The sequence below is a fragment of the Lontra canadensis genome, unplaced genomic scaffold (assembly GCF_010015895.1).
Source record: "Lontra canadensis isolate GAN:19392208 unplaced genomic scaffold, GSC_riverotter_1.0 scaffold57, whole genome shotgun sequence".
In the NCBI taxonomy this organism is placed as follows: Eukaryota; Metazoa; Chordata; class Mammalia; order Carnivora; family Mustelidae; genus Lontra; species Lontra canadensis.
In genome coordinates this window covers 11,524,840-11,552,557 of record NW_022631051.1, presented here as the reverse complement: position 1 = coordinate 11,552,557, position 27,718 = coordinate 11,524,840, and the positions used below count along the sequence as shown (strand labels likewise).

At 54.5% G+C, this 27,718-nt stretch overlaps 1 protein-coding gene across 2 annotated transcripts; it reads right to left on the bottom strand.

The window, feature by feature from the left end:
- PPIL2 (peptidylprolyl isomerase like 2) lies at positions 1–27,255 on the bottom strand. Of its 2 annotated transcripts, XM_032875985.1 has the most exons (21): positions 27,142–27,255; positions 25,382–25,431; positions 23,831–23,876; positions 21,441–21,503; positions 20,213–20,264; positions 15,448–15,499; positions 11,823–11,914; positions 10,874–10,963; positions 9,962–10,037; positions 9,080–9,240; positions 7,798–7,873; positions 7,131–7,237; positions 6,585–6,674; positions 6,224–6,257; positions 5,542–5,659; positions 1,456–1,512; positions 997–1,069; positions 820–882; positions 591–730; positions 481–487; positions 1–296 (listed from the first exon to the last, which is right to left on the bottom strand). In XM_032875985.1, the coding sequence occupies exons 1-21, from the start codon at positions 27,171–27,173 to the stop codon at positions 183–185; spliced, it is 1,593 nt and encodes a 530-aa protein (XP_032731876.1). In that variant the 5' UTR covers positions 27,174–27,255; the 3' UTR covers positions 1–182. The 2 variants fall into 2 exon arrangements, with proteins under 2 accessions (XP_032731876.1, XP_032731874.1); XM_032875983.1 differs by lacking the exon at positions 481–487 and having other exon boundaries at positions 1–307.
- Between the last annotated feature and the right edge of the window lie 463 nt (positions 27,256–27,718).

Genomic DNA, 27,718 nt, shown 5'->3' with positions numbered 1-27,718 from the left:
CGGGCTTGGCCCCGGCCTGGGAAGAGGGTCGGGCCACTGAACCGAGTGAAGGCGGGGAAGGCCCGTGGACTCCCAGGGCCAAGAAAGGGGACTCCTGCAACAAGCAGGAGCTTTAGTGAGCTGTAGTCAGAAAGGCAGAGAACTCTGTGGTGTGGATACAGGCCCCCAAGCCCTGAGGCCCTCTAGGGCTCCAGAGGGGCAGACCTGCTCCTACCAGGAGCTGAAGTCCCCAAAGCCTCGGCTGGGCTTTTTCTTGGCTGCAGGGACAGCTGTGCTGGTTGAGGGCTCTTCCTCTGCTGCCCGTTTCCTGGGAAGAGGAGAAGTGCTTGAGCTGCTGGGTGTAGACGAGTCCCCTGCGCTGGGAGCCCACGCACACCCACAGCGCCTGCTCAGTGTGAGGTCGCACAGTCACATATCCCCCCCCCCCCGCCCAACCCCGAGTCCTTGAGCTCCAGCCTGCACAGCGGCCCCCCACGGCACCTGCTCCCTGCCAGTGTCCGGTTCTCTCGCCACGGATGGGCTCTAACCGTGGGCACTGGGAAGCTAGGAGAGCACCCCGCAAACGGGACGAGCACCCTCACTGCACTCACGTGGCTGCTGGGTTGATGTACTTGCCCACCCCCTGGCGGTACGTCTGGGGGCCTTGGCTCCCCGCCTTGGGCTGTTGAGTTTTTATAGCACTTTCTGGGGCCGCCTCCTCGAGCTGCGTCTTCTTCCGTTCCTCAGCAATCTGGGATGGAGCAGGGCAACAGCTGGCTCGGAGCCCCGCAGGCTGGGTGGGGTTCCTGCAGCCCCCCACCGGCCTGGCGGCCTCCTCACCTGAGCATCGGCCTCCTCGTAGGGGTCCACAAACACGGTGGTGGAGTCGATGCGGATCTCCTCCTAGCAGCAGAGGGAGACAAGTGAGCGGGCGGTGGGAGGCTGCAGGCCCCTCCAAACCCGCCTGCCCCGTGCCCATCCTGAGCAGCAGTTCCCCCAGTCTCCCTTGGCACGTACCTTAGGGCGGTCGGTTTTGGGGTCACTCTCCACGTTCTCCATGGCTGTCAGCGTGTCAAAGCCCCCAACAACCCTGCAGCCAAGGAACAGGGGTACCTCTGAATGTGCTCCAGGGCAGGATACCCCCAAAAGCATGGCAAGAAGAGGGGCAGAAGATGGGCCTGAGAAGGGCTGCATGGATGGGGGCATGACCTGGGGAGGGGAACCAAGTCGGGGGCAAGTCTGGATAGGGCAGCTGGCCAGAAGGGGCCAGAGTGGCCCTCCCCTCAGCCGGCAGGTCCGCAGAGCCAGCCATCCCTTGGCTAACAGAAAAGGCCCGAGTCCCCACTTCTGCGTGGCCGTGACCTCAGCAGTGATGGTCGTGAGACCAAATGAGCACTGGGCCGGGCATGGGGAAAGGCAGTGAGAGGGTCCCACTGAGAAAGGAGCCCACCCACATCAGCACCCCCATCCTCTTACCGCCCGAAGATGGTGTGCTTCTTGTCCAGGTACGCACAGGATCGAAAGGTGATAAAGCTGGGTGAGGAGGAGGGGAAATTAGGAAGAGCCTGTGAGCTTCCCCACCCAGCCTGCTTGGCCCCCAAGGCTTCTGGGCACCCACTAGGCATCCCTATACCCCAAAAGCAGCTCTGGGAAGCTGGTGCTTCACTTGTATGCATGGACCCCACATGTGCCTGGTTGGGGGAGGCCATCAGCCAAGGCCACTGAGGGGACCAGAATCCCGGTTCCCCAGGAGAAGGCCTGGGAAAGGCCAGATCGGGCTGCAGCCAACTTCTGGCAGACAGACACTGCCAGAACCTGCAGGCAGAGGCTGCTGGGAGGGGTCCGAGGGGGGTGGAAAGGGAGACTGGACACCAGAGACCATCCCACTGTGACAGCACGTGAAGATGAAGGGACTCTGAACTGGAAGAGAGGAGACGGACAAAAAAGGGAGTAGAGACCCTGAGGAATGTGGGTAAACACCCATAAATGCTGACCTAGTAAATTTTCAAATCTAATTTGGTGTAAAAATGAGTGAAATTTAAATATCCAACTATACGAACATGTGAGCTGGCTGGGCTGAGGGGATGGCACAGGCAGGGTTTGTCTGCGAGGGAGGAAGAGAGATTAAGTGGTAACTACAGACTTTAAATAAATCTACTTAAAGCCAAAAGTGACACATAACTTCCAAATCAGGTGAAAGAGAAAAGGAAGAAATGAAAAATATTTTTAAAAAAAGGGGGAAACCACGCGTGCCTGGGTGGCTCGCTCAGTCAGTTAAGCATCTGCCTTTGGCTCAGGTCATGATCCAAAGGTCATGGGATCAAGCCCCACATCCGGCTCCCTGCTCAGCAGGAAGCCTGCTTCTCCCTCTCTCTCTGCCCCTGCTTGTGTTCCCTCTCTCGCTGTCTCTGTCTCTGTCAAATAAATAAAATCTTAAAAAAAAAGGGGGGGGGGTAAACCAGGAAGTACAAATTAAGATAATAGAAAATACAGATACTGACTGGAAAGTTAAGTATACACCTACGACTGTCAGTTTGAATTAAAATAACCCCAAATCTAGGTGTGTGCCATTAAAAAGACACCCCTAAGACCTCAAGAATCTGGAACGCTCCAGGTAAAAGCATGGAAGAAGAGGCCCAAGAAGAGATGGAGAGAGAAGCCTTCTGGGGCGGGGTCTCTGGAGGAGCAGTTTTAGGCCAGAGAGCCCTCCTGGGACACCATGTTACCCACATCCCCGACAGCCCATGGCACGCACAGTCAAGCAAGGGACAGAAGCCGAAGCCCATTCCACCAGGGTCAACACCCCTTCAGAGCCGACCAGGCCTGACCAGACTCGGCCAGCAGGCAAGTCTCCACAGACATCAACACCCACAACTGTGCAGACCTGAGCTCTGACCATCAAGTGGGTCTTGGCCATGCATTGCTAAGACAGGTCAGGAAGCTTGTAAGGGAATGAAATAGTCCTGAAGGAAAAAGGAGGAAAGAAAAGCAATGACAGGGCAAACAAAGATATACCAGAAAGGAAGTCAAGTCTACAATTCGTTCTATAACCTGAGAAGACCGTGAAGTGGAAGCACGAGCCGTCAGCATGCACAGCCTCGGACGTCTGCAGCGGCGGCGAGCAAGATGGTGGCTTGGGAGAGGAGAGAAACAGGAGGAAGCCAGCGAAGATGGAAACAGAAGAAAATCGCATAAAATAAAAACAGGAAAGCCTTCTGTAAACCATTAAGGAGAGCGGGAATGCTGACACAGTGACGGACAGGGAGATGCCGCAGAAGTCTGGAAATCTGGAGACAAATCAGTTCCATTCTGGCACAATAGCAGCGACCCAGATGGCCCTCAAAGTGGAACCCAAACTGAGGAGTCAGCCTGAAGGATCCGCAAAAGCTGTCCCTGGCATGTTACCTCACCAAGCAGACCGGACGTGAGCTAAACCACCCCAGGCGGTTCACGCTGGGCCTCAGGCCCGACCAGCCCAGCTGCCCTCCAGGACAAAACAGTGATAAGCCAAGCTGGTCAACCCAGCGCTTCTGTCCACAGATTCCAGAAGAAAAAGGAAATGGTCTGATCGTAGTAACAGATGCTAAGAGAAAAGCCTCTGGAAACACAGCCTCTCCCAAAGAGTCGGGCCGGCAACAAATTTGATCAGATGGCAAAACAGCATGGAACCTGAGAGCGGGATGCCCACGTGCTGTCCTTACAGGCCCAACCGTGAGGGAACTAGTGTTCTCCCCGGAAGAGCAACAACACCTTGAGCTGATGAATGCTGAATATCTAGGAAACCCAGGACGCTTTTTTTTTTTATATATGTTTTATTTATTTGTCAGAGAGAGAGAATGAGCGAGTGCACACAAGCAGGGACAGAAACAGGCAGGAGAAGCAGGTTCCCCGATGAGCAGGGAGCCCTATGTGGGATTTGACCCCAGGACCCTAGGATCATGACCTGAGGCAAAGGCAGGCACTTAACTGACTGAGCCACCCAGGTGCCCTAACCCAGGACACTCTTAATAAACTATTCAAATAAAGTAGTTAGATATAAAATCAACTTTTTTTAAAAAAAGATTTTATCTGGGGGCACCTGGGTGGCTCAGCGGGTTAAAGCCTCTGCCTTTGGCTCAGGTCATGATCCCAGGGTCCTGGGATGGAGCCCCACATCGGGCTCTCTGCTCGGCAGGGAGCCTGCTTCCCCCTCTCTCTCTGCCTGTCTCTCTGCCTACTTGTGATCTCTGTCAAATAAATAAATAAAATATTTTTTAAAAAAATAAAATAAAAAAATTTTATCTGTTTGAGAGAGTGTGTGTGGGCACACACGCAAGGGAGAGGCAGGGAGAGGGAGAAGCAGGCTCCCCGCTGAGTAGGCAGCCTGACACAGAACTCTATCCCAGGACCCTGGATCATGACCTGTGCTAACACAGATGCTTAACCTACTGAGCCACCCAGGTGCCCCCAAAAATAGATTTTATATGAGCAACTGAACTGGAAAAGAATTTTGATTTTAAAATACCAAATAAGGGCGCCTGGGTGGCTCAGTGGGTTAAGCCGCTGCCTTCGGCTCAGGTCATGATCTCAGGGTCCTGGGATCGAGTCCCGCATCGGGCTCTCTGCTCAACAGGGAGCCTGCTTCCCTTCCTCTCTCTCTGCCTGCCTCTCTGCCTACTTGTGATCTCTGTCTGTCAAATAAATAAATAAAATCTTTAAAAAAAAAAAAAATACCAAATAAGGGGCACCTGGGTGGCTCAGAATATATACTGTATATTTTAAAATACTATGGATGATTCTTCCAACTGGGAATACCTGGAAAAAGTATCTGGAAAACAGATGCCTAATCTAAAAAGCTCTGAAGAAAAATACAAACCTCCTCAAAAAAAGTGAGCAAAGAGCAAAGAGTTGACAAAGAACAAGCAGAAATCAAAGAAGTTTTTAAAATCAGAAATAATGGAACTCAGGTGAACTACAGCTCCCAGAGAGCGAAGGACAGACAGATCAAGAGAACTCTGGTTGGCTGGGCACCCCCATTCCACCCAACGGGACAGTGCTGCAGGGGAATCCCATCAAATGTGCAGGAAGGGCCCTCCCCCCCACCGCTGATGCCACCATCACCTGTCACCGGGCCCCATGTTGCACAGACAGATCTCCCCTGTCCTGCCCGCTCCGTGGCATGAGGCTCCTCTGGAAAACTGTCCTGCCTCCACTCCTGCCCCTCCCAGGCTGGGTCTGGCCGCTCCCCTCCCCACACTCACTCCTGTGGGGCCCTCACCTCCTGCCTGTCCATCAGGACACAGGGCCACCCAGGCCCGGACTTCCAGCACTCCATGTCCTGGGCCACCCCCTCTCTGTGGCCGGAGCCAGCATCTGCTGCCTCCCACAGCCTCCCTGGGCCTCTGAGCAACCACCCAGGCTTATTCCTTCGTGGGTGCATGCACACACACGGGGATGGGGTTGGGGGGATGGGGGTCCTCTCCCCCAGGGCGCTGCCCACTTTCTGGGCAGGATTCGGGTGGAGCACGCCCTGGAGGGCAAAGCTGAGAGGGAGGACCCACCCACAGGTGCCCACTGACTCACAACTGAGACTTGTTGGCGTTGGGACCTGAGTTGGCCATGCTGAGGATGCCCCGGCCCGTGTGCGAGAGGTTGGGCCGGAACTCGTCTTTGAAGGGCTTTCCCCAGTACGACTCCCCACCTGCAGGAGGAAGCGGCAAGGCTAGCAGCAGCAATGCCTGGGTTCCGGCCAAATGTGGCCAGTGGATGAAGCCCAGCTCCACAGATGTGCGCTGAGTCCCGAGGGGCCCTGCTGAGTACTCCAGGGGGAAGCCCTGCTCTGAGGGAACCTCATCACCATCTCCCCACGGAGCCCCCCCCCACCTCCAGCCCCCAGGCCCCTCAGATTCCTGCATGGGGCTGGACCCCTAGGACAAGGAGGACAGGGTGAGAGCACAGGTCATGCCCACTCACACCACACCGGGTGAGGACACTGCCTGGGCCCTTGGAGCCTATGGACCCAGAGGGGGCTCCAGAGCAGCCAGGAGGCACCGCATGGCCTCTCCAGCCCATCCAGGCCGTGCAACCATCTCAAAAAAAAAAAAAACGAGGGATGCGACTAAGGTCGCCCCTCAGGCTGGCTAGTGGCTGTCCTATCAGATTCCACATCTGGAACTCTTGGTAGCACAGCCCCCACCCAACTACCCTCCCCACCCCACCATAAGGCCTACAGAGCAGCCGGGGAAGCCCGCGCACCGGTACCAACCTGTGCCTGTGCCGGTGGGGTCACCCCCCTGGATCTGTGAGAGGAAGCAAGGCCAGTCAGCAAGCTCTGCCCCAGGAGCCCGAAGCCCCACCCGGCCCTCCGCTCGCTCCCCACCTGCCCGGCAGGCCTGAGGGCGACTGAGCGCCTGATGAGGACACAGCCTTCCCGGGCCAGCTCTCTGCACGAGCCCAGCATAGCCGGGCTGGGGACTCACAGGGGTCAGTCTGCACACTCCCCGCCCGGGGAGAAGGGGCTCACAGGTACGACTCTCAGCAGTCCCCGTAGCCCTTGCCCTGGCCAGGAGCCCTACGGCCCTCACGGGGGCGCAGGTCTGCGGCCAGCGCGGACCCCCGCCACTCACCACAAAGTTCCGGATGGACCTGTGGAAGATGGTGCCGTCATAGTACTGCTTCTTGCAGAGCTTGATAAAGTTTTCACAGGTCTTCGGCGTCTACACAATAGCCCAGATGCCTCCGTGAGGTGAGCAGCAGCCCGTGGGAGGATCGCAAGCACCACCCAGGGCCCGTATCAGGCAGGGGGGCCGGTCAGCTGCCCAGGCCAGACCCGGTAAAGCAGCACCGTGAGGCTGAATGACAGGACACATGCACCTGCCATGACCCTGAGTGAGGGCCACCAAGAGACACCTGAGCAAGTGGGGGGGCAGGGGGGATGTGCACGCGTGGAACCTGACCCCTTTTGTGGGATGAGTACGCATGCCCCAGCCAAAACACGGGCCCAGGAAGCACCATGCGCGGCTCCCAGGGTCCCTTCTGGGGAGGGGAGTGCGGGCACTGGGCCTTCAAGGGGGCAGGTGGAACATTTGTTCTCCCACAAGCGCATACAGGCGTGACTACGGACTGAAAAGCTGGGCAGGCATGCGGACCCTGGCGGGGACAGCCACACGCACCATGTCGCAGTGCAGCTCCAGATTGAGGTCGCCCTTGTTGGTGTGCAGGCGCACGTAGCCCTTCTTCTTCACAAACTGGTAGCGCAGCACATCCTCATCAATGGCGGCTGCAAACCGAGGCCTTGGGTCCGTGCTGCCCTCCAGCTGGGGCAACAACCCCTACCCACACCAGGTCTGGGGGGAGCCCAAGGATTGGCCCTGGCCAAGCACGGGCTCACGGCACCCCAGCCACAGGACTGGGTGAGTCTCGGGGCCGGGGGGATATGGCGGGGCTCGGCAGTTAAGGTGGGAGAGCCTGGAAAAGCCTGGAATGGGATGTCATTGGGAAGGAAGGGGACAGTGGGAGCCAGATAGGCCGAAAACACGAGAGGAAGAGGTGTGGGGCCAGTGCCAAGGTGGGACGTAGGCTCAAGACAGGACAACCCCGGTGGGTGGAGGGAGGACCTCCTACCCCCCAACTGGGCCTCCACTGCAGCCTCTGCGCCCCCCCCCCACTTGTAGAAAAGGCCTGTCACTGCCTAACCACACCAGAACCTAACCACACCAGAGCTGCCTAAGCACCCACGAAGGCCAGGCATGATGGCACGTCACAGGGTGCAGGGGCAGGATGCCCACCCTTGGCCGCTGTGAGGCAGCCTGCTGGGGACGGACAGGCAAGGGCAGCTACCTGCTTCATGTGTGGTCTCCGGAACCATGGCAGTGGAGGTAAAGGAGGCGCTGACCTTCCCGGTGGAATAGTGCGCCTGCAGAGAAAACCAGGTGGCCCATGAGCAGCGTCCCGGGAAGCTGGAAGGCCAGGATCCCATCTCTCGGGGTCCCCTCAGTGCCCTTCCTCCAAGAAGCTGTCCCTGGCGGCCTCCCACAGAGCCCAGCAGGGACTTCTGGGGGGCCTGGCTCTTTCTCTAAGGGCTCAGGGAGTGCAGGGACTGACCGGGGGCATGTGCAACAGAGGGCCCTGACCGGCCAGGAGGCTGAGACCCAGGTGGCCAAGGCTCTCATGGTAACTGAGACCCTGGACAGAACTAGGAACCAGTCACTGCTGGGGTTCACAGTACGAGGGACGCTAGTTCCTTTTCAAAGGTTTCAATTTCCTAGAGTAAACACACTGCTTTCTCAATCAGGGAAAAATAAGCCCCAATATGTTAAAAACATTTTTATCAGAGTCAGAGAAGAGAAAAAAAAAAAGGCATTTCTCCCTGTCAGAAAGAAATACACCAAAATGCTAAGCACTGTTGTTTTAGAGGGATGGGATCGTGAACAACAAACTTCCTTCTCTCTTGTGAGTTTTCCAGGCTAATTCTCTGAGGGAGCCTCAGAGCCCTCCCTCCCTTATCCCCTGGAGCCCTGCCTGAACAGGGGAACAAGCAGCTTTGGGGCCTGACAGGCCAGGGCACAAATCCTGTCACCATCACTGCCAACTGGGGGCCTTGGAGCCAAAAGTGGGTGTCATGAAAAGCAAACGTGACACCCAGGCAGAGGCCCAGGCGGTGGGCACCAGCTGTCCCCTCCCCTCAGCACCATGGTCCCCTGAAACCCTGCAGTCTCTCCCTGGGCTTCCTCTGGGCAACAAGTGACCTGCTCCGCAGGGCAGTGACTACATCCCAGGGGCTGTCCCTTCCCTGCTGTCCTGAGGCTGCAGCGTCACGTGGTAATCAGGCAGAGGTCCACCCAGACTATCTGCTCCAGGCTGCCGAGCTTGGGCCAGCGTGAGACACAAACCCCGTGGGCCCCCAGCATATGCACCAGCCACCCCCAGCCTCCTGAGGCCCAGCCTCAGTGCAGGCCACCTTTGGGCCCCCAAGGGGCAGCTGGGCTCTTGAGGGGTCCCAGCCACCACCCTCCAAAGGTATCGCAGGGCCCCCATGAGCCCCGTCCCCCAGGACCTCTCTGAGGGGCTGAGATGGGCAGGCCGGCTGCGCTGGCGGCTATGTAGCCCTCTGCTTACTCACGGCGTTCAGCTTGTCCACTTTCTTCTTCTCGGGGACCTTCATGGTGGCCGCCAGGACCTCGTCCCCTTTGAACTCCTTGTAGAGCTCCTGCAACGTCTCACGGGTCTCGGCATTCGTATTTTTTAAATAATAAGATGGGTCCTGTTTGGCCTTTTCTTCATCTACAAAACAGCACAGTGACCCTGCTCAGACGATCCCCCAGTGATGTCCCCAGACAGGTGCGACAGGGACAAGAGGCCAGAGCCAGCTGCAACAGCAGAAGTCTGGAACAGGATGCAGGCAAGTAAGCCGAGCCCCCACACAGTGACTCCTGGGGGCCACGACGCAGGGGAGGCGGGCGGGGAAGAATGCGAGGCAACAGCTCTTAAGGGTGGCAAGAGAGCCCGCCCACAGGCAGTTTCCACTGTGGTCTACTCTGGACTCTGTCCCTAGCCATGCCCTGCCCACAGTCACCCCTTACCCTCCCAGGACCTGCCTCCATGCCAGAGGGACCCAGTAGCCTGCACTCATGACCTGTCCCTGAAGTGGGAACAGAGACAATTTCTAAGGAGCAAGGGGAAGACTTGGGAGAGGACATGGCCTAAGGGGGCCTGAGGCAGAGTCCTGAGTGGGGAGGAGGTGGGGCCTAGGCCTCCACCATATGTGGCAGTGGGCACCAAGCATATGGGCCCCAGCTGGGACTCCCCACATCATGCCCCGTGTGAGCGGGTGTGGGTGAGTGCGGTCGTGCCAATGTTGGCACAGAAGGAAGCATCGGCCAGTCTGGGCTCAAGAAAGACTCCTGGATGCTCCTGCCCCCAGCAAGGTGAGGGCTTTACCCAGAGGGCACGGACCTATTTCACCCAAACCCCTGGCACCGAAGCCAGCTGCGCTTGTACTTACCAGGATCTGTCATCTTCATGTTATTCTTCACATGAAAGAAATCGGAGACGTTGAATTTGTCCAAATTGGTGGGGTCCTGCAGCAAAAAGAACACACGCAGCAGAGTGAGCCGGGCAACAAAGGACAGCTGGGTGGCCCCAGGGGCATAGGCTGGGAAAGAGAGAGGCAGGGGCACCATGGAGATCTGGGGTGTCAAGCAGGGAATGGAGGGCACCTGCGGTCAGGAGCGGGCTCTGCCAGAACAGGGCCAAGAGCAGGGGTGGGCAGGGGAGTGGACAGACACTGGCACACTGTGTCCCATTCTCCCCGGCATACGGCCGATGAGCATGGATGGACGTTCATCTAGGGGGTGAGGGCAGACATGAGGCAGCCAACTTAGGCCTCCCACACACACACCCTCACCGCTCCCTTCAGCCCAGCTGCCAGACATAGAGCCTGCAGCACCTCGGGCCCACCCCGTGGGAGGGAGCATGCATGGACCTCTGATGAGGATGGATAAGTCAAGGATGGGAATGGCCCATGAGGCCACCCCCAGAGTTTCTAAGTCCAGGTCTTTCAGGAGCCCACTCAGGGCTGACACCTAGAGGCACGTCCTCTGCTCAACACTGGAGTAGGACACATACCAGCCCATCCTCTCCCACCTGGATATGGAGATGGCTTTGGGGGCAGAGATGAGCTACCCTGGCACAGCAAGGACAGACATTGGAAGAGAGATGTGAGAGCCAGACAGAAGCGGCAGTGCAAAGGGCCAGGCGGATAGAGAGCAGGGGTGCTGGAGCTGGGGGCACTGCCAGCAGTGAGGGACAGCTGGGAAACCTCAACCAGGCATGCCCAGAGCCTGTGCGGGGAGGTGGGATTGGCAGAGGGCATCGAGGTCCACCCTCAGAAGAGCAGTGGCAAAGGGATGCCCACCTGAAGGGTGATGATGTCCTGCCGAGAGAAGGGCTCGTCCGTCAGCAGGTCTCGGAAGTTCTTGGCCTTGATATTTAACTGTTCCACTGCCTGCAGCCAGGAGGGAGCCCGCTGTTAGGGTGCCTGCCCCAACCCTGGCCCTGGGAGCCAGGAGCTCACCCAGGTGCCAATGCCATTCCAGGGGGGAGGGAAAGGATAGCATGACCGTGTACCCCCCCACCACAGAGGGTGGAGCCAGCTGAGCCGCAGAGACTAGAATCTGCCATCTCAGCAAGGCTCACTGAAGGAGCCTTGCTGAGATGCGACACACAGCAGACATCAGCAAACGGGCTCTACAAGGCCGGCCTTGCAGCTCTACCAAGCCCCTCAAGCCAAATCTGTGCTCTGTGGGCAGCAGTGACCCCCAGAGCCTCTAGGGCAGCACTGGCCACCCAGACCCTGCCCACAGCCAGGGACAGATGGGAAAACAGCTCAGAGAGGGCTTCCCTGCAACATGGTGCCATGGCGACTGCTGTGGTACCCTGTGCCAGTCCACCCGGAGCAGCACGCTTAGGGGGGTGGGGATCGGGGCCTCCCCACCCCCACGCCTGCCCACCAGCTTGCGTCTGCTCCTCTTGGGGACTCCAGCAGGAGGTGGGGCTGTGGGTGCTCAATGCTCCCCTCAGCCCTGGGCCTGCCCTCAGAGCACAGGTTCTCTCCCAAGGCCTGATCAATGAAGACAAGGACTGCGGGGCGGACCCCTGGGGTACAAAACCAACCCTCAGGTTTCAGATCTGGAGGCCACAGGAAGGGCACACCTCTTCTTGACTGCACCCGTGGCTCTCAGAATGTAGGCTCCACGGAGACAGGCTGTGCCCAGGGTGCCCGGGGCAACCTCAGCACCAGCCCAGGGTTGCCCTGAGCCACACCCCTCAAGAGCCTACAGGCGACATGGTTCCCAAGAACCCACCTCGTAGGTGTAGACATTGCCGGTGGTCCTGACAGCTACAATGTGGGTGTTGTTGGTGAACACGGTAAACAGCACTGGGCAGTGGTACTTTCCTAGAAAGAAGGCACATACAAAACCAGTCGGAGAAAGGGCCGAGGTCAAAGCAAGGGAGGACACAGAACCCTGTGTCAGCAGGCCCAGAACAGAGACCCACAGACAGTCAGCTGCTCAAGTCCCGGCTCCAATCCCAGTGGGAAATTCCTAATCGTCCTACAAAACCCAAGCCCCGCACGGCCTTCCTTGAAGGCGTCTATGCCATCAGCCTACTGCTAGCAGCCACTACCCTGGTCTCCTCCTCCATCTCACACCTTGCCACATTCCCCAACCCCCTGTACCCTTGCCTGCATTATTGCAACAAACTCCCACTGCCCTCCCTGCCCCTGCCTTGCCAGCTCTGCACCAGGCAGCCAGGAAGCCCGTTCAAGTAAGTCCCAACAAATACACTGCAGGAAAAGGGGGTAGGATATTTACAGATTGAGACTCAGGACACAGCAAGCACACAGATTTGTGTGGGCTTCTAAAAAATCTTGATTTGAAAACTAGAAGAAAAAGATTACGAAAACATTCCAGAATTTTGACCATAAGCTGGATATCTGATACTAAAGAATTCCTGTTAAGTGTTTAGGTGTGATGATGGTACTATGATGACTTTTTAAGTCCTTATCGTTTAGACATATACACTGAAGCACTTAAGCATGAAATGACACAGTATCTGGTATTTGCTTCAAAATTACCTAAGCAGGTGCCACACGGGAGCACAGATAAAACCACACAGCTCTGAGTGGACAGGAACTGAACTGGGTGATGGCTACGGAGCAGGGATCACCGTACTAATTCTACTTTCATTTGTCTGGAGTTTCCAATTAAAAGCAAAGCCAAAGAGGCGCCCGGGTGGCTCAATTGGTTGAGCGACTGCCTTCAGCTCCAGGTCATGATCCTGGAGTCCCGGAATTGAGTCCCATATCAGGATCCCTGCTCAGCCAGGGGTCTGCTTCTCCCTCTGACCTTCTCTCTCTCATGCTCGCTCTCTCTCATTCTCTTTCTCTCTCAAATAAATAAATATTTTAAGAAAATAAAATAAAATAAAAACAAAGCCAAAAGGGGGCCTGGGTGGCTCAGTTGGTTAAGCGTTCAACTCTTGACTTCGACTCAGGTCACGGTCCCAGCGTCCTTGAATTGAGCACCATGGCAGGCTCTGTGCTCAGCGTGGAGTCTGCTTGAGGATTCTCTCTCCTCCTCTCCTTCTGCCCTCCTCCTCCTCACACACATGCACATGCCTGTGCTCGCACTCGCTCTCAAACACATCTTTAAAAACAACAACAAAGCAAAAGGGGCACCTAGGTGGCTCAGTCGGTTAGACATCCAACTCTGTTTTGTTTTTAAAGATTTTATTCATTTATTTGACAGAGAGAGAGCATAAGCAGGGAGAGTGGCAGGCAGAGGGAGAGAGAAAAGCAGGCTCTCTGCAGGGCAGGGAGCCCAATGCGGGGCTTGATCCCAGGACCCTGAGATCATGACCTGAACCAAAGGCAGATTCTTAGCTAACTGAGCCACCCAGGTGCTCCAAGCATCCAACTCTTGATCTCAGCTCAGGTCTTGATCTTAGTGCTATGAGTTCTAGCCCTGCACTGAGCTCCATGCTGGGTATGGAGCCTACTTTTTTTTTTTTTTTTTTAAAGGATTTTATTTATTTATTTGGCAGAGAGAGATCACGAGCAGGCAGAGAGGCAGGCGGGAGGTAGGAGCAGGCTCCCTGCTGAGCAGAGAGCCCGATGTGGGGCTCAATCCCAGGACCCTGAGATCATGACCTGAGCTGAAGGCAGAAACTTAACCCACAGAGCCACCCAGGGGCCCCTCGAGCCTACTTTAAAAAAAAAAAACAAAGAGGTGCTGGCTGGTCGAAATGTTAAAACAATAAAACCAGGCGAATGGTCGGATGGTCAGATCTTATCTCTCCTCTCTGGCTGGCAGCTGGGAGTCCTGTGGGTGCCCATGTCCTGCATGACTGCTCTGCACCATCCCCACCCTGGACCCCTCCAACCGTAGCTCCCTGCTTCCACCCCAACACTGTCCCAGCAATAGAGGCCTCCTCAGGGCCCTTGCACTGGCTGTGCCCTCTGCCTGAAATGCTTATCCCCACATCCCCTCACACCTCCTGTCTCATTGGATTTCCACACAAACCCCGTCAGTATGTCTCGCTGTGACTCCCTCACCTCCCCGCTCCCTATCTTTGGTTGCTGGCAGAAGCAGCATCTGACACTATGATGAACCGTTGTCCAGTTTCCTTCCTCACCATAATGTAAGCTCCTTTTACTCCAGGAGGGATGTGGCCTGTTTTGCTCTCTGCACCTGGCAGGCACTCAGTAAATACGTGCTGAATGAGACACATAGTGGGCCTCTGAGTCAGTGGATCTCCGAGGTCCTCAGAGCTCGGAGCTCTGAGCAGGAGGTCTGCAGTGCTTATCTATCATCATGGAGCTCTGAGTCCCCAGGCCATCCACAAAGCGCCGTGCTCCGGTTTGGTCGAGGCCATACCCTCATTTACAGTGAGCCGGCACCTACTCTGGGCCAGGCTTTGGGGCAAGACGGGCATGTCAGGCCCCAGCATCTTCCCTGGGATGCACGCACCCACTGAGCGCTCACAACAACCTCAGCCATGGCACCTGCATGGCCTGCGAGAACTGTGCCAGGCCCACAAAGAGCCAAGAGCAAGGTCGGAGCCCACGGGGAAGCACCTCAGCTCTGGTATCTGACAAGAACAGCGGAGGGTGTGGAGAGCTGGGAAGCAGGATCCCTGGGCTGGCATGGGGCTTCACAACCAGCGGTGAGGAGAAGCCCAGCCAAAGAAGTCCCCAGCAAACCCAACACACCCCCACCCCCACCTGCCCTGGGCCTCTGAGCAGCTCTTGCAGGGTCGCAGCTAAACAGGGTCCATGCCCACAGGGCCCAAATGTCCACACAAAGGCCATCAGCAACCCTCACAGCCCCCACTGCCCTTGTGAAAAGCAGTGCCCAAAACTCAACATTTTACCCCCTCCCCCCTCCCCAGCTTTAAACCATCTGGACCTTTAAGGAAAAATTATATTACATCTTTTTTTTAAATTGGGGCAAAATACACATAACCTTTGCCACTTCAACCATTCTATTATTTTCAGTAATCTTTACTGCCAAGGTGGGGCCTGAACTCACATCCCCGAGATCAAGAGCTGTGTGCTCCACTGACTGAGTCAGCCAAGGCGCCCCTACATATTTGAAAAATTAAGGGGTGCCTAGGTCGCTTAGTCTGTTAAGCAGCTGCATTTGGGTCAGGTCATGATCCCAGGGTCCTGGGATCGAGCCCCATGTCAGGCTCCCTGCTTGGCATGGAGCCCGCTTCTCCCTCTGCCTCTGCCTCTCCCTGCTTGTGCGGTCACTCTCTCTCTCTCACACAAACACAAATACATAAATAAAATCTTTTAGAAAAAGAAAAATTAAGTATCCGGCTTGATCAGAGGAGAATGATGGATTCTGCAGAAAATGTGGTGAGAGGCAGGGGCGCTGGGGTCCGAGCACAGTCTTTGAAATGGCTGTAAAATGGATCTCTCACCTTCCTTGTTCTTTGCAAAGTTCAGCCTGATCAGGGACCTCCCGTCCAGTTTCTGGAAGAAAAATTAATAATTAATAAGGAGCAAGTGGCTGATGTGAAGAAATGCCGGGCCTATGAGGATGGGTGAGGCAGAGAGATGGGCAAGGTCTCTGAGCACGCAGAGCCCTCACAGCAGCAGACAAGAGGAGAGCCACAGGGGCCGCCCTGAGGGCCCTGAGACCCAGCAGTCACATGGGTAAGAGAGGCTGCCCCACGGAACCCTCAGCCACTGAGGAGCACACTGACCTGCTCACAGGGCAACCCCTGCCTAGAGGCCGAGAGTGGAGGTGTGTTTTATACTTCTCAAATGCTGACACATTTTTATTGTGAGCCCTGATGTACTGACTACTTCTGAAGTTAAAAATGAATGTTACCATGAGAGACTATGGACTCTGAAAAACAATCTGAGGGATTTGGAGGGGTGGGGCATGGGAGGCTAGGTGAGCCTGGTGGTGGGTTATTATGGAGGGCACGTACTGCATGGAACACTGGGTGTGGTACAGAAACAATAAATTCTGGGGGCGCCTGGGTGGCTCTGTGGGTTAGGCCTCTGCTTTCAGCTCAGGTCATAGTCTCAGGGTCCTGGGATCGAGCCCCGCATCGGGCTCTCTGCTCAGCAGGGAGCCTGCTTCCCCTTACCCTTCTCTCTCTGCCTACCTCTCTACCTACTTGTGATCTCTCTCTCTGTGTCAAATAAATAAATAAGATCTTAAAAATAATAACAATAAACTGAATTCTGGTACGCTGAAAAGAAATTTTAAAAATAAATAAAAATTAAAAAAAAAAAGAATGTTACGGGGGCGCCTGGGTGACTCAGTCGGTTAAATGTCTGCCTTCGGCTCAGGTCATGATCCCAGGGTCCTGGGATGGAACCCCGCATTAGGCTCCCTGCCCAGCGGGAAGCCTGCTTCTCCCTCTCCCGCTCTCCCTGCTTGTGTTCCCTCTCTCGCAGTGTCTCTGTCAAACAAACAAATAAAATCTTAAAATAAACAAACAAATAAATGTTACTTCTTCACCTAGCTGGGGAGTACACGAGCGTGGCCCTGCTGTTCTGCATTAAGACTAGTTTGTTGAGGGAGGGAGGAATTAATACCCCCACGTGTGGAGTGACTGTGATGGGATCCTCTAGTTTTCAAAGTTCCTGCGCCATCCGTAGTTTTACCTCTTCTATCGGCGACTTTACAATAAAACAAGGTCCAGGCAGCCAGAAGAAAAGAGCTGCCCCAAGGTGTGGGGGGCTTGGATTGGAGCAAGAGAAGGGGACTACAGAGAGACCACAAGAAGGTGCCCCGGAGCACCTAACTGAGAGCCCACATCCCAGTGGCGCCTGGCCACTCCTGTGCCAGCCCAGCCCAGCCCTGCCTAACCGAGCCACAGAGGAGATGCTGGGCAGGCCACCCAGGGCCAGGCCCCCATGTCCTCGTCCTCCTGCAGTGGCCAGCCCTCACCCGCTCCTCCACGGCTGGTTTCATTCCTGCGGTGGCCACTCAACTGCCCCCGCCCCGCCACCAGTGCAGTGAGCATTCAGCAACGGGGTACTCACTCCCAGGCTGCTCCCATCCTGCTTCAGGCCCAGGCAGTCTGGGTACATGATCCTGCACACAACATGCTCCTCCTGGGTCCCCGGGAAGTGACATGGGCCAAGCCAGCTCCTGGTGAACTGCCCTTGGTTTAGCTGCCACGTTAGGCCTGGCCAGAGGCCGAGCCCAGAGCAGCTACATGTTTTGGGACCCTAAAGAGCACCCGTGAATCAAAAAGCCCGAAACAAAAAGTGCCCTAGACCCAACCAAATGACAATATCCATGGGGAAGGAGACCGAGGCCATGACGACAAGCAGGGACAAGGAGACCTGAAGCGGTCCAGGGGTAGGGTGGAGGCGGAAAGCCACCACTGGGAGCTCAGAGCACGGAGCCTTGGCTGTGGATGAGCCCTGCAGACTCGCCTGCTCAGACGTGACACTCATGTCAGGGAAGGCAATGAACCCCGAGCACAAGCCAATCACGGGGCACAGGCAGGCAGCACAGACCCCACAGGAAGCCCGTGGAAGCCCACCGGGGCTTCTCAGCAGAAGGCCTCACAGGAAAACACTGCCTAGTCACGCTTCTGGATGACAAAAAGTGAGGAAGAACACAGCAGACACCTGAGGGAGCACGCTCTTCTTCTAGAGACCAGGGCACAAGCACCACCTCAACCATCTGAGAAAAAAACTCACAGGCTCTGGGTGGCTGGGCCCAGAAAGCACGACCCCCCCAAGTCTAACCCCCTTTCTTCCAAGGGCAGGGAAGGACCGCTGGTGAGCCACCCACCTGATCCGAGGGGCCAACGGCACCCTACACTCTGTCACAAGGGCCAGAGGAGCCCAGACAGCACAGAAGGGCCTCTAGGAATCAGGTAACAAGACCTCAGCTAAGTAATGAACCAGTGACATTTCACCTGTCCTAGGCTAGCAACCAGGACACCGTTCACACTGCTCGCCCCCTCACTAACCTCCCCCTCAAGCCTCACAGCACCCAGGTCCTCCTGGGCCTCCCTGAAGGTGGCCTCCACCTTGCATGGCCGCCAGGGTCTCCATCACAGATCTGATCAGGCCTCAGCCAGCTTGCTGTCTTCCCCTTCGGGGAAGGGCCTCATCTTAGCAGATGGGCTCCAACCCCCTGGCTCCGGCCAGCTCTCGGCTCCATGGTGCCAGAACCGGCCGCCTCGCCCAGCCCGCTATTCCTCCTCACAAAGGCCATATTTCATGAGGTGAAAAACCTCTCGGCCTCAAATACCTCCCCCTGGTGTCAACTGTCCTCCAAGGTCCCACAGAAGTCCCTACCCTCCCTGCTGGCCCTCCTCATCCCATCTCCACCCCAACTGCCTGCCCCATTCCATGCACCCAAATCCCTCCTGCCGCTCAGGGTTCTGCTTCAAAGGGATAGACCTTCCTGCTGAAGGCCCACTGGCCTGGAACACCAAGCACAGGCTGGATCACCCAGTTCCACCTGCCTGTCCCAGGCATCCCTGGCACAGGATGTAAGTGACCCAGTCCTCCCAAGATGGGACTGCACTAAAAGGCTCCTACTGGGCTCTCCCCAGCCCCAGAGAAACAGAGACCCTCATGTGACAGCCCCACGAGGCCCACAGGTCCATCTGTAACAACAACCATGGGTCCAGTCTCTCTGTGCCCCCTCCTCAGCCTCCATCCTGGTCCAAGTTCACGCAGCACCTCTTGCACAGACAAGGGCACAGCCCCCTGGCTGCTTTCCCACCTTCCACCTTGCCTCCCTGTAGTCCTATTTCCTACACCACAGCCAAACTGAGCCTTCGAAACGCAGGCCAGGGGTGCCTGGGTGACTCAGTCAGTTAGGCGTCTGCCTTCAGCTCAAGTCATGATCTCAGGGTCCTTGGATCAAGCCCTGAATCAGACTTTCTGCTCGGCAGGGAGCCTGCTTCGTCTCTCTGTCTGCTTGTGTGCTCTCTATCAATAAACTCTTTGAAATAAAACAAAGACACAGGCCAGATCACAACATGCTTCTGCATGAAACCCTGTCCAGCTTCCAGCGCCCCCAGAACAAACCCAAACTCCCCCCAGGGCCTTCAAGCCCTCCCTAACATGGCCTCTGACCATCTGCCACCATCCCCAGGTCTCAGCTTCAACGGCGCTGCTCCAACACCCTTCCCCAAGGCCCTCACCCCCCATCCCCGGCTCCCTGCCGGGGAGTGCCCCCACCTCCCACAGCCGACAGCTCCCAGGCCCTGCCTGTTGCAGCTGCGGAACTGAAGAAATGGGCCTGTGCCTCAGTGTAAGGGAACAAGAGGGCCCCAGGAAGTAAAGGGACCACCAGAGTATGGGAAAGGCAGCAGCCCCACAGGTTTATGATGGAGGCCCGCAGTGTGGGGCAGAAAAGGCGACTACACTGGAACTTGGCTCTGGGGCTCTTTTCCCAAGTGGCACAGAATTCCTGACACTGGGCCTGTGTGTGTGACAGAGAAGGAGCTGCTTAAACTTGCTCATGATAAAAACACCAATTGAGGGGCGCCTAGCTGGCTCAGTCAGTGGAGCATGCAACTCTGATCTCAGGGTTGTGGGTTCGAGGCCCGCACTGGGTGTAGAGATTATTTAAAAGTAAAATCTTAAAATGTTTTTTTAAATGCTCTCACCCTGAGGCAAAGAAAATTTCTAAAAACTTGATCCTTGTGGTTATTGAGGGTATGGGGAACAGGCATTTGCCACTTCTCTGGAAGACAGTTTGCCAGTAGCTGCCGAAACAGAAAACACACCCTCCCCATGACCCAGCAGTCCTGGGAGGACCCCCATATATGTGTCCAGAGATGGGCACAGGGTGGTCGCTGTCCACTGTAACAGCAGGTGACTTCCAACATGCCACAATAGCCCCACAAGAAGACGTGTGCAGCCACGACAGAACGTGGAACAGCTCTACACACTGACGTTCAGATCTCCAACACCCCAACGGGCGAGGAAGCAAGGTACAGTGGGGTTCACGCGGGGGACTGCATCAGGACCCAAGGAAAGAAAATGGACGTTTGTACACACGCACGTACATGTAAGGAACATTTCCAGAAAGGAACAGTGTGGGGAAGAGAGGGGAGGACAGTCCCACTCATGGTGCCCCATGCACCGTCCTCTACCGCTCTCATGTGCACACAAAAACCACAGAACAAAAGACAGATGAGAGGATAGCGTTCAATCGGCATTATTTAAAAACTCATGCCGGCCACCTACCTCTCCGTTGCTGGGGTTGGTCCCATACTTCTTAAGCCAAGGGACGATGTTACTGAAGGGAAGAGAAGAGAGAATGTCAGCCAGGCGACCAGGTGCAGCCCGGTGACGAGCCCAACATCCACGAGGGCCGCGTCCAGGTGAGCGGTGCAAATGGGCTTCGCTCCGAGTCACTTCTGCTAGCCCCTGCCTTGACCAAGGAAGTGAGGAGTGTTTCTGGATACATGGGTTTCAACGTATATCCAGCGTTTTTATCGTGGTTATGGATAAACAACACAAAGCAGCAAAAAAATATAAACATAAATGTTGATACGTCCACACAGTGAAATACTGGGCCAGCACCAAAAGTCAGGCTTCCAGAGAATTCTGAATGACACAACTGGGTGAAAAACGGATTCAGAACTGTCTTCGCAGTACTACCCCAACCACGTACCACAAATAAACTCACGGAAAAAGAAGAGTATAAATGTTGACTACAGTTATCCCGGATAGTGTTATTATGGTAAATTTTTCCTTTAACTTCGAAGTATTTTCCACATGTTCTAAATAGAGACTAAAGCATGAAGAATTTACAGAAGCTGGGGCACCTGGGTGGCTCAGTGGGTTAAAGCCTCTGCTTTCGGCTTGGGTCATGGTCTCAGGGTCCTGGGATCGAGCCCCGCATCGGGCTCTCTGCTCAGCAGGGAGCCTGCTTCCTCCTCTCTCTCTCTCTGCCTACTTGTGATCTCTGTCTGTCAAATAAATAAAATCTTTAAAACAAAAAAAGAATTTACAGAAGCTGGTTTATGCTAGGACATAAAACTGAGCACCATGCTTCAAAACACAGTACGGGGAAAGTGTACCTAAATTATGGCTCTACTTTCATAAAGCAAAAAGTATTCAAGTTTGTTAACATTCCAAAACAGGTATAGGTAGGCCAATTAGAACCCTAGGAGCCCCCACCCCCGGATGGGGAGAGGTCAATGCCACCCCAGGCAGGGACAGTAGTGCCTGCCGGCAAGGCTGCCTGCCCAGGGGTCACAACAACACTATGGCCTCATCCCTGAAGCTCTGGAAGTCTCCTGGGTCCCCAAGAGGCCACCCAACACTCCCGAGGCTGCCAAGACCCCAGCGTGGCCTGGCTTGGCAGTGCCTAAGACTCAAACCCCCCAGCTGGTTCCATACCCCCTTCCCGAGTGGGTGTCAACAATCTCACCCCCTTTGTTAGCTCAAAAGTCGAGGGAAAACTCACAGCAAGTCGAAGACGACACCCTCAGGGGTGCAGACCGGGTAGACGAAGGGCTGCAGAGAGAGACTGAGAAAAGGGCAGAGTCACTCCAGGTCACACAGTGGCTCCCATGACTTCTCCCTTTGTTTCTTCCTTCTTCCCTCCAACAATTCCAAGGCTCCTCTGCCCAGCCAGGGCTGGGTGTCGGTTCAGAGGTGAACCCCACATCCCTGCCCCTCAGAAGCTCCCTGTACACACCAATAAATACAAGGCAAGGGTCCCAAGAGGTGCTGAGAGCACCTTGGGGCAACAGCAGCCTCTCTTTCCCCACACTCTCTGCTGTGTCATTTGACATGTTCGAGCCCAAAACAAGTTCCTGGAGGCGGCCTTGGGGGGGCAGGACTAGACTCCACTCCCTAAAACCTCACATAGCAGGCAGGCCACACTCTTCTACTGAGAGCTGCCCTCTCTCATCCCAAGAGACTCTGGCGGGCCTATCCTGGTCTGGGGGTGCTGGGCCCACTCCTGCTTAGAGTGTGCACACAATCCCCCCCCACATTTCCAAGGGGTAGGCACGTGACTCAGGCAAGTGCCCTAGGAGCCCTGGGTAAGTTCTAATACACAGATATGGGAGCAGATGGGTCTGCAGAGACCCAGACTGCCACAAGCCATCTACCACCTTGTAGAGGGTAAAAAGCAGAACCCACAGATGAAGGGAGGTTATACCTGGTGAACTTCCTCGAGCCAATACCCTTTTCTCTTGCACAGGGTTTCCATCGCCAGCCATCAAGAGCCCCGGCTGACCTGGCTTGTTTGTAAATCAGTCATCTCTAAGTTGGGTCAGCACAGGTCAGTCCCCAGCCTGGCAGTGATAGGGTCACCTCCCCAGATGCTGCTCCAGAAAGCCCTCAAGGAACAACCTCACCACCTCCTTTTCTGGGCCAACCTATTACTCTAACCCAGTGGTGATCCTGCTGCTGCTGGGGGCTGAGGACAACAGGGTCCAACGTCAAAGCAAGCTCCAGACGGCAAGACACCATCCACGCATCTTCTTGAAAATGGGCCTCAAAGGGCATATTCTCAAAGCACATTTTTACCCAGAACCCAAGGTAGTTAAAAAGTGGATGAAACACAGTTTAGAGACCTCTTGGAGGAACTGGAAACCAAGGATGAAAGTATTTCCATAAAATCCATTCATGCACACCCTGAATGAGACCAGATTCCCAGGAGGCTGATGACAAATATCCGTGGGGAGAAATCCAACCAACGAGGCCTCGGTCTCACTTGTGGACCCTCCCTGAGCAACATGGGATCCTCCTGGGGCAGACCGAGTGGCTGTACCCTTGGCCTTTCCTACATGCTCACTGCCCTGTGGTGTCTGTCTGAGAGCACTAGGAGAGCTCTGTCAGTTCTCAAGGCCCATCATGACCTACGGAATCAGAAACCAACGGGACACACACACACACCCACACCCACAATGCATGTGTCCAGACCAGGGATGATCACAGCTTGAGCTTGGGGAAACTGAGGCCCAAGTGGACCATCCCCCCAACCCCCATGTCTGGGGTTCATTAATGCTAGTCCCACTTCTCCAGCAGACCCACCTTCTGTTCATACACATACCAACCATGATGGGAAAAAGCATCTGGAAGTGTCTACATTTGGGTCTCTCCCCATCCCCAACAGTAACCTGTGTTCCCAGGGAAGGGGGAAGGGGTTCACAGTATCATGACTACTACTGATGCTGTTACTACTTAGACCCTGGACTAAAAGTAAAGCACGAGGGGCGCCTGGGTGGCTCAGAGGGTTAAAGCCTCTGCCTTCGGCTCAGGTCATGATCCCAGGGTCCTGGGATCGAGCCCCGCATCGGGCTCTCTCCTTGGTGGGGAGCCTGTTTCCTCCTCTCTCTCTCTCTGCCTGCCTCTCTGCCTACTTGTGATCTCTCTCTGTTGAATAAATAAATAAAATCTTTTAAGAAAATAAATAAATAAATAAATAAATAAATAAATAAATAAAATAAAAGTAAAGCACGAAAGACATGGGCCCGGAGTCAGACCACTGGGTTTAAGCCTCAGTGGCATCACTTTCTGGATGGGACGCCAGAGTGAGGGACTTCCCACTTTTAAATACTGACTCTCTCAAGTGTAAAAGAGGCTTAACAACAGAGTCTACTTACCTTAGAAAGATAGAAAGAAGCTAAAAGAAACAATGCATAAACATACAGACACAGAATGAGCAGAAAGTTAAGTATTAATTCTTATCACTCTTAGGTCACCTTCTCTCAGTTCAAGGAAGATCTAGGTGGGGGAATACAGACGGAACCCACATATGCATCCCCAAAGACCAGATTCACTGTCAAATAACGAGTACCAGGAAACAAGTAGGAGGGACAGATTAACACTCGAAACTCTTACCTGCAGTGATCAAAAGGTAAACGACGAAAATTGGCTTGTGGGATATCTGTTTAAGATGAAAATAAAAGAAAGCTTATTCTATAAATAACTTCATGGATGTGTTCCTACCACCAGCTCAATCCCATGTTAAGAAAAAGTTCATGTAGGGGCACCTAGGTGGCTCAGTGGTTAAAGCCTCTGCCTTCAGCTCAGGTCATGATCTCAGGGTCCTAGGATCGAGCCCCGCATCGGGCTCTCTGCTCAGTGGGAAGCCTGCTTCCTCCTCTCTCTCTCTACCTGCCTCTCTGCCTACTTGTGATCTCTGTCAAATAAATAAATAAAATCTTTCAAAAAAAAAAAAAAAGAAAAGAAAAAGTTCATGTTAACTACCTAGTGCAAACACTAACACTAGTATGGGTTAAAAACCTTTCAATAGGGGCGCCTGGGTGGCTCAGTCGTTAAGTGTCTGCCTTCGGCTCAGGTCATGATCCCAGGGTCCTGGGAACGAGCCCCGCTTCAGGCTTCCTGCTTGGCAGGAAGCCTGCATCTCCCTCTCCCACTCCCCGTTTGTGTTCCCTCTTCCAAAAAAATAAATAAAAATCTTAAAAACAAACAAACAAAACCTTTCAATAGGTAGAACACATGGAGTATATCAAGAATAAATTTAGAGCAATAAGCCACTGAGGTTGGGTTTCTCCCACAACATTGTTGTGGGGCCTGGCTTGGCTTTCCAAGACAGTTGTGCTGGTTTTACCCCCATCAGCAATTAATGAGAATGTGCTCTTTTTAATGCAGCCTTGATAACTTGGGTATTATCATTCTTTTCATTCTTTATTAACTTGACAGAAAAAAGAATGTTTATTTATGTCAAAAAATATCACCACAGGTGATCACTAGGTGGTGACAGAAAAAAGAATGTTTATTTATGTCAAAAAATATCACCACAGGTGATCACTAGGTGGCACAGTTAAGCATCTGACTTTTTTTTTTTTTAACAGATTTTATTTATTTATTTGACAGAGAGAGAGATCAAAAGTAGGCAGACAAGTAGGCATAGAGAGAGGGGAAGCAGGCTCCCTGCTGAGCAGAGACTGTGATGCGGGGCTAAAACCCAGGACCCTGAGATCATGACCTGAACTAAAGGCAGAGCCTTAACCCCTAGGCCACCCAGGTGCCCCTAAGCAACTGACTCTTGATTTTGGCTCACGTCATGGTCTCAGGGTCATGAGATCAAGGCCTTGTCCACTCTGTGCTCGGCATGGAGACTGCTTGAGTCTCTCTCTCTCTTTCTCTCTGCCCCTTCCCCCACCTGCAGTTGCTCTCAGGCATGCTGTCACAAAAATATATATAGATATATATACCCTCACCGAGATTAATTTTCTCATGTGTTCAGTGTTCTTTTTTGTGAATTATCTGTGTTCTCAACCCATCTGTCTGCTACACTTTCTGTGTTCTTGTTCATTGTTAACTTTTACAGTCTCACTGTGTAGTGAAGACCATTATTACTTAATAACAAACCCCCCCATACACACACATCCACACCAAGGGAAACAGAAGGATTTCATGCCTTACCTGGTTTCTTGCCACCATAGAAATGAGTGTATTCAGCACAGGTAATGTACCTGAAGAAGAGAAAGAGAATCTTACTACCACCACCCTTTATAAAGAGGACAGTCTCTGGAAGTAACCAATGACTGAATCGTTTCACTCATTCAGCAAACGCTTATAAAACACCTGCTATGTGTCAGACACATAGTGGTTAATACAACAGAACACAGAGATACACAAACTAATAAGCAAATACAAATAGTCCTGCTTTCCTCTGAAGGAAATGAACAGAATTTAACAGAAGGCTTAAAGATGCAAAGGAACTAGCCATGTGAGGATCTGAGGGAAGAACTTTCCAGGTAGAGGGACCAAGCAGGCTTATCAAATATAAAAGCCCCGAGATAGGAAAAGCTGTTGTGTTTTCAGAAAAGGGTGAAGTCGCTGAAGAAAAGCACACAGGGGCATCCAGGAGCAGATGAAGAAGGGTGGTGGTCAGATCACGCAGGGCCCCACAAGCCGGGTAAGGGCTAAGGATTGGCTTTAAGCAGTATGGAAAGCTGCTGGAGGGTTTTGAGTAAGGCCCTGGCATGACTAACGTAAGTCCTCAAAGCATTTCCCTGGAGCCTGTGTAGAGAGGGACAAGCAAGAGAGGCAGCAGAAAACCAATCAGAAGGCAACTACAATGGTTCAAGGACGAGTGAGCATAAACTCCTCCTACCGGACGGTTGCTGGATGAGTGAGAAGTGGCTCCTGGAAGAGCCATAAAGATTTACTGATGAACAGGGGGAGGAGAGAGCCGCAGAAAAGAGGCCTCAAAGCTAACTCCCAGACTTCTAAGAAACCCAATGTCGGTGTGACCACTGACAGAGGGGAGATGAAGGAGGAGCATATTAAATTTGAGATGTCTATCAGACCTCCAGCTGGAAATGTTGAGTAAGCAGCTGACTACTGCCAAGAGGGGAGATCACAAAGAACATTAAGGGAAGAAAAAACGTGGAGGGCATGGATGTATGAACTCTGGGAGAGGAAAAAGGATCCAGCAAAGGAGACTGAGGATAGAGACGCCACTGAGGCAGATGTAAAACCAACAGCATATGATGTCCCACATACCAAAGAAGGTGTTCAGAAGGAGTGAGGTGGTCAGCTGTGTCAGGCTGTTGAGAAGCCCCACAAAATGAGAACTGTGAACTGATCACTAGATTTAGCAACAGAGAAGTTACTAGGATCCTGACACGAGTAGTGCTGGGGAGTCAAGCCTGCCTGGAGTAGTTTCAAGAAGACATCAGAACACAGCAAGCAGACGCAAGTCTTTCACGTCTTGTGAGAAAGAAAAAACAACAAATCACAGTGGCAGCTGAAGGGGAGCACGGGGCACGACTAGTTTTGTTTTAAACTGCAAGACTCCGGGACATGAGTGTAGGCGGATGAACCAGCATGCAGGGAGACTGGAGGTGCGGAAGAGGCAGGGGCTGATTCGGGAGCAGAGCTCGGGAGTGCAGAGGGGCCCGTGCTCGCCCAGCGCCAAGACAGTGGGAGGGCCACGCTCAGAAGACGGCACCTACGGCGTGTTAGAACCGGGAGCCCGGGAGACCTCGGCGCTGGGGGTGGGGGGTACGGGGGATAATTCCCCGCCTGGGGAAGGGGCAGAGGCTGCCGGCACGAAGTGCCATTTACGAGCCGCTCCGGGAACCAGCTCTGAGAGAGGGAAGAAGGGCGGCGCGGAGTGCGGGACAGGCGGGCACTGAGGCCGAGCGAGGCTCCGCTCCGGCTGCGGCTCAACTTACATCTTGTCCTTCTGATGCTGTCGCTTCCCCATGGTGGCGGCAGCGGCGCTGGCAGTGCCAGGACTAGCGAGTGCGGAGAAACGACGGCAAACAATCCAAATTCCGACTTCCCGAACCAGCTCCCTAATTACTTCCGGGTCTCGCGGACCCGCCCCGGAAGCGGGCGCCGTGCCTAAGGGAACTGGGACACCTGGTGCCGAGTGCGCATGCCCAGCAAGTACGCCTGGTTCTAGGGTGCATGGGCCGAATTCATCATAAGGCTTAGATGATGGTGAGGCAAGGGACCTCTGTCTCGAGGCCCCACTTTCTCAGGCGCCGGGGGTCCTCTCTCTGGATCTTTCGCTTCCTCATCCAGGCCTGGCTACGTGCCGTTCCTGCTCAAGCGCGCCCTGGTTTCACTTGGGCTCTCAGGTCTTTAAGTCAGCCGGGCACCTTAAGTCCCATCAGCCTCAGGCTCATCTGTTTCCTTCCACCGCAGACAACTCCAAAGGCACGTCCATGTTCGCTGTGTGCCCGTTCTGCTCCCCCTATTCAGTCCCCACTGACTCCAGGCCCCTCTTCTGGGCGAATTAGGGAC

Coding starts and splice junctions, on each gene's coding strand:
- PPIL2 (XM_032875985.1), bottom strand. CDS start 27,173: ATGGGGAAGCGACAGCATCAGAAGGACAAGAT. Junction 7,874..9,079: donor AAGTGGACAAGCTGAACGCC/GTGAGTAAGCAG, acceptor TTTTCTCTGCAG/GCGCACTATTCCACCGGGAA. Junction 5,660..6,223: donor CCCCACCGGCACAGGCACAG/GTTGGTACCGGT, acceptor TTCCTCCTGCAG/GTGGGGAGTCGTACTGGGGA.